This window comes from Poecilia latipinna, unplaced genomic scaffold (genome assembly GCF_001443285.1).
Source record: "Poecilia latipinna isolate Pla-1442-1.1 unplaced genomic scaffold, P_latipinna-1.0 Scaffold1879, whole genome shotgun sequence".
Taxonomy (NCBI): Eukaryota; Metazoa; Chordata; class Actinopteri; order Cyprinodontiformes; family Poeciliidae; genus Poecilia; species Poecilia latipinna.
In genome coordinates, this window is record NW_015114495.1 from 27,450 (window position 1) to 33,144 (window position 5,695).

At 35.5% G+C, this 5,695-nt stretch overlaps 2 protein-coding genes across 2 annotated transcripts in view; both read left to right on the plus strand.

Annotated features, from left to right (window-relative positions):
- The window catches only part of LOC106934895 (C-type mannose receptor 2-like), a 5,008-nt gene extending 3,785 nt beyond the window's left edge, over positions 1 to 1,223 (plus strand). The window contains exons 4-5 of the mRNA XM_015015056.1: positions 259 to 606; positions 832 to 1,223. Of these exons, the coding sequence (XP_014870542.1) occupies positions 259 to 606; positions 832 to 1,175 (692 nt within the window). The 3' untranslated portion in view covers positions 1,176 to 1,223. The remainder of the gene's footprint in view (positions 1 to 258; positions 607 to 831) is intronic.
- A 3,339-nt stretch (positions 1,224 to 4,562) lies between these two features.
- Positions 4,563 to 5,695, plus strand: part of LOC106934896 (macrophage mannose receptor 1-like) — a 12,084-nt gene continuing 10,951 nt past the window's right edge. Inside the window, exons 1-2 of the mRNA XM_015015057.1 lie at positions 4,563 to 4,638; positions 4,916 to 5,260. Coding sequence (XP_014870543.1) covers positions 4,563 to 4,638; positions 4,916 to 5,260 — 421 coding nt within the window. The remainder of the gene's footprint in view (positions 4,639 to 4,915; positions 5,261 to 5,695) is intronic.

A 5,695-nucleotide genomic window follows, 5' to 3' on the forward strand; every position in this document is an offset into this window, starting at 1 on the left:
ACTGGTCTCTGCCTGGAGTGGAGTTTAATGAAAGTGAGACAAACTGGAACCCAAAGGAGAACCGACTGGTAACGGAAATTAAGTAACACATGAGAACTGTGTGCATATGAATAAAAATCTCAAATGGATAGACACCAGCTGCCTTAATCAACATAATTTCCTTTGCTCTGATGGTGAGAATGTTCATCTTTTTATCAGTTTTTTTTAATCTATTTTGTACAAACATGGTAAACATAAATATGTTTGATTACTCCACAGAAACTAATACAACCCATAAATATCACTTGATTAAAGAGATGAAGTCCTGGCAGGAAGCTCAGAGTTACTGCAGAGAGAAACACACAGACCTGATCAGTGGAACGAAGCAGCTACAGGATGAAGAAGTGAAGAAATTGATGAACTCTTCAGATGGTAGAGCATACACTGGTCTATTCAGAGACAACTGGAGGTGGTCAGATGGAAGCAGTTTCTCTTTCAGATACTGGAATAAAGGGTTTGACATTCAGGTAAGCAACAGTGGTCAATGTGCCATGACTGAGTTTGATGGTGGAGGCAGATGGAGGAATGAGAACTGTGATGAAAGAAAACCCTTCATCTGCTATGATGGTGAGTTTTTCTTCAAGAACTCTAAACAAGGATAAGAATCTCTCTAGAGCCGATCTAAAACACCAAAATATACAACTTTGTTTAAACCTGTTGACACCAGAAGTTTGTTGAAATGATACATATTTATTGACTTATTTTTTTATGTTTCATTAATTTTCCACAACAATGATTTAAATTGTGCCATTTGTGCTTTGCTTTTCCTTTTGTTTTTCACTATGTAAATAGATAAGTATATCCTGATCAACAAAAATAAAACCTGGGAGGACGCCTTGATCTACTGCAGAGATCATCATGATGACCTGGTCACCATCACCAACATGGATCAACAGAGAGCTGTCCAGCAGGAAGCCCAATTTGCCTCGACTGATTATGTCTGGATGGGACTGAGCTACGCCTGCACTCTGGATTTGTGGTTCTGGGTCAGTGACGAGGTGGTCAGATATAAGAACTGGGCTTTAGATGGACCGATGGACGACTGTGACATGTCTGGAGCCATGGCGACAAAAGGGAACCATCAGTGGTGTAAAAAGGATGATACTGAGAAGTTTAATTTCATCTGTTCTACATAGAGGCCAGTAGTATAGTTGCTGTTAACCAGGCATCATTAGACTTTTAATTTTTTGATTGGCCTGAACCTCAAGGAAGACAAATTTTAACGTTAATTCAAAAACTTGTATCTGCCTCTTGAATTGTGTCATTATCAAAAGACACAAATGCATAATTACAGTTTGGCAATTGTCAGACTGAGTCATTTAGTTTTGGTACATCAGCTGTTTGGCATTTATTGACATTCATCCCAACTTTTAATTTGTGCCTGAAGCTTCACATAAACTTTGCACAGAGACATAGATCACATATTCATGCAAACACCTGAAATGACATCAGATCTCTGAAAGATTGTTGAATATCTGAGAAGCAGGAAACTCTCTTAACTATATTTATTTTATTGGCTTGAGAAAGTACAATCAAATTTAAAGTATGTAGAGAAAAAAAAATCTGAAAAATGTTGTATTTGGCACCATTCATAATGAAAAGAAACTCTCTAACCAAGAAGCTTTTGCACCTGTAAGGGTTACAGAACGAACCACACATTTTTTTTTTTAAATGACTAATTTATGCAGTTTTCTTAATCATGACTTCCTTAAGGTACCTTATTTAAAAATAAATACAAAAACATTTCTTCTTTCATGAAGTTGCAAAGAAATAAATGTTTTTGAAAAAACAAATCAATTTTAGTTTATGGAGCTTAAAATGTTCCGAATCTTCATAACGTTTTAAAAAGTTTTCTTCATTTCATAAATAAAATAAAATGCCTTTGAGTTTCGTGACAGGAACAGATGTTTGGATGGAGTAATTTAATATTCAAATACTGACATTAGTGATGAATAGAAGACGTACATGAGAACCAGGAAGAATGATCCAGAGGAAGTAGCTTCACCTGTAAAAAAAAAAAAAAAAAGACAAAGCTTGGAATAAAACGTAAATGAGATGTAAATAAAATCTGTTTATAGGTTAATAAGGGTTTGACTCAATGAAAACATAAAAGGGGGGAAAAAAAACAACCTAAATGTTCTGTGGTTTTCCTTGTTGTGGAAGGAAAAACCAACAACAGGATTTTCTTTCCTGGTTTTCCCATGTGAAGAAAAATACTCAGGATAGCAGAATGTTAATATTAATGCTGGTATTTGTGTTTCTTTTTCTTCTATTTTTATGTTTCTTACAATCGTTTCTCTGATCATTATGTTTTATTTTATCTTAACGTCTCTTCTTCTCCATAAATCCTGTGTGTCTAAGTCCAGCTCCCTTTGTGTTTTCTGTATTTTTGAGTATTTGAGTATTTTAGAAGAAATAAATATTTTTCCATGATCTGTTAATTAGTCTTGATATATTTTTTTTCTAGCTCTTCTCTAAAACCACTTACAGTAACAATTAAGAAAGTCACCAACCTGAGAGCCCTTATAAAGAAAGTGCTTGACATTCTGCACTCCGTGTAACTGAGATCAGGACACAATACAGAGACTTTATAAAATGTGTATTTAACAAGCAGGAATCATTATTGACAAGTAAACTGTGTTGTTCTCCTGACGGTAACACTTTATTTGACGTGATGTGTAATAGAGTGACATAACACCTGTCATGAACATGAAGGAAGACTGTTGTCATGAAGTGTCATTCGGTAAATAATGGCACTTTTAATGCAAAGTTGCTCTACAAGTTGCATTAAAAGTGCCAACTTTGCATTAAAAGCAACTACTGAAAAGAGCTGACCACTATTAGATTGAGATTTCAGATAAATGTTTTAGATATAATTTAAAGACTATGCTGAAGAACAATTTAAGTGAATTTGCGTTTTGGCTCCTGCAAAATCTCCAAGTTCAGGTGTTCAGGTGATAATTTGCGTAAGCTGTGGATTTTGCGCAGACTTATTGAACTGGAGTTAGGAGACTTTTCTTTGATTGAGATTGTTGCAACTAAATGTAATTTGCCAGAATCTGCTTCTACTTTAACCCATTTAATCCCAAATTTTTTCCTGCAAAATAAGTGCCTGCATTTCAATCCTTGCACCTCCCTAACCATGATATTTATTCATTATCACATTTTATGTTGGTTATGTTAGTGCCATTTTAGGTTTTGTACTCTGCAACAATTGTTGTCGGCGGGATTAAATGGGTTCCGGTGCGTTTTAACAGGTAGAGCGCATAAAAGTGGTTTTAAAAAGATCTTTATGTTCTAGATAAATAAGTAAAAATTCCCCTGACTTTATTCCGTGACTGAAGATTTTCAGCCAGAATGTTTTAATATTCAAATGCTAACATTAGTGTTGAATGGAAGCTATACATGAGATCCAGGATAAACATAATAAAGTAAGCAGCTTCATCTGCTGCAGAGTGAAACCTCTGAAATGCAAATGAGATGCAAATGAGAACCGTTCCATCTAACTAGTCTGACGTACTTCTGAACAGATGGCTGTTGTTAAAGTTATTCATTACAAAACGCGGGAACATTTTTGTCTGCATGTTATGATGACGCTGCTGTTTATTATCTGGATTACAATGACATGACCAACTGTATGTCAACCCTGTTGACACTGCATAAAACATCCAGTATAAACTGAATGTTTTAGTCAATGTAAGAAAACATAAGTGTAAACATAGTGACTTTTCCTTAAAATCTATCAATAAATATATGTTTTAGAAAACTGCAAATATGGTAACCTAAATATCTGATGTGTCTTTTTTTTCATATTTGAACATTAAAATTCCTCCGCAAAAATGTCCAAGCTTAGAAAAGTTACAACAGAACAGAAGATCCACTGAGACGTCAAGGCAGCATAAGCAGCACTGCAGATGTAAGTTTTCATTCTCAGCTCACACTTCACATTTATTTATTATAGGTGAGTATCCATGTGTTTACTGGTTAAAATATATGTTATTATACCTCAATATTTTCTCTGTTCTATGATGGTGAGAACATTTGAGCTTAAGCCTGAATTCAAATCAAGTATTTTGGATAGAACTTTATTCTCAAAAGTTAAAGAAACTAACTCAAAATTACTGCTTTACCATGTTTAAGAAAATAAATGGAAGTGAGTGATTTGAATAGTTGAACATGTCATTTTTGTTGCAAGCAGAGAAAATATTTGACTAGGCTGATGCTCACACTTTGTTTCTCACACAGACAGAAATTCATCCAAGAAATTCCACTTGATTCAAGAAAATAAAAACTGGACAGAAGCTCAGAGTTACTGCAGAGAGAAACACACAGACCTGATCAGTGGAACGAAGCAGCTACAGGATGAAGAAGTGAAGGATGAAATCAGCCATGTGGGAGAAAATACATACATTTTAACTGGTTTGTTCAGAGACACCTGGAGGTGGTCAGATGGAAGCAGTTTCTCTTTCAGACACTGGAGTAAAGGGTTTGACATTCAGATAATCAACAGTGGTCAATGTGCCATGACTGGGTTTAATGATGGAGGCAGATGGAGGAATGAGAACTGTGATCAAAGAAAACCCTTCATCTGTTATGATGGTGAGTAAATAACTAAAAGAGTGATTAGTACTGGTAACGCCCTATTGAATGCATTTTATCTGTTTATTTAAATCTTTAAATACTTATAACTGATTTTGAACTATACATTTTTTCAATCTCAAATCATGAACATTTTATTAAAAATATATTTAAAATGTTCAAAATGTTTTCTCAAATAACATTCATTTTTGCTTGTTTATGCTGCATGTCATTGTCCATGTTTCCAAATATTAATGTCGATACAGTTGTGAGTGATTTTGTTTGTTTCCTGTTACAGATAAAGTTATCCTGGTAAAGGAAAATAAAACCTGGAAGGACGCCTTGACCTACTGCAGAGGTCACCACCACCATGACCTGGTCACCATCACCAACATGGATGATCAGAAACTGGTTCAGGAGAAAGTCAAGGAGGCATCGACTCCTTTTATCTGGTTGGGTCTGCGGTTCCACTGCTTTCGTAACATCTGGTTCTGGGTCTGTAAGGAGAAGATCAGCTATCAGAACTCGACCTCAGCAGGATGGATGAATGACTGTAACATTTCTGGAGCCATGCAGGCTGGAGGAGAACATAGATGGTTCCAGAGAAACGACACAGAGGAACTGAACTTCATCTGTTCTAAGGGTTAAATATCGTAGCATCAGGGCCACTGCAGACCAAAGGAACCATGAGGAAAAAGATCTACATTCAGTTCACACACACACACACACACACACACACACACACACACACACACACACACACAAAAATTAAAAGTAAAACATATTTGAAGTTGCATAGCATATTCTTTAAAAACTCTTGCATGAATCACAGCTGGACCAAAAGCTTTTATAATCCTGAAGTTCTGAAAAACTCAGATGATGCGCTTCTCTCTTATTGTTGCTAATATTTGATCTTGTCCCTCCAAAGGTTGTCATGGATTCTGTTCTCCAGACTTTTCTTTTTGATTTCATGTATCTTTGTATTGCTTTACCTAAATAAATAATCCAGTGTATGACTACCACAACCTCGGTTCTTGGTCCCAAACAAAAAGCATTGGTAGTGAATTTATGATCACCA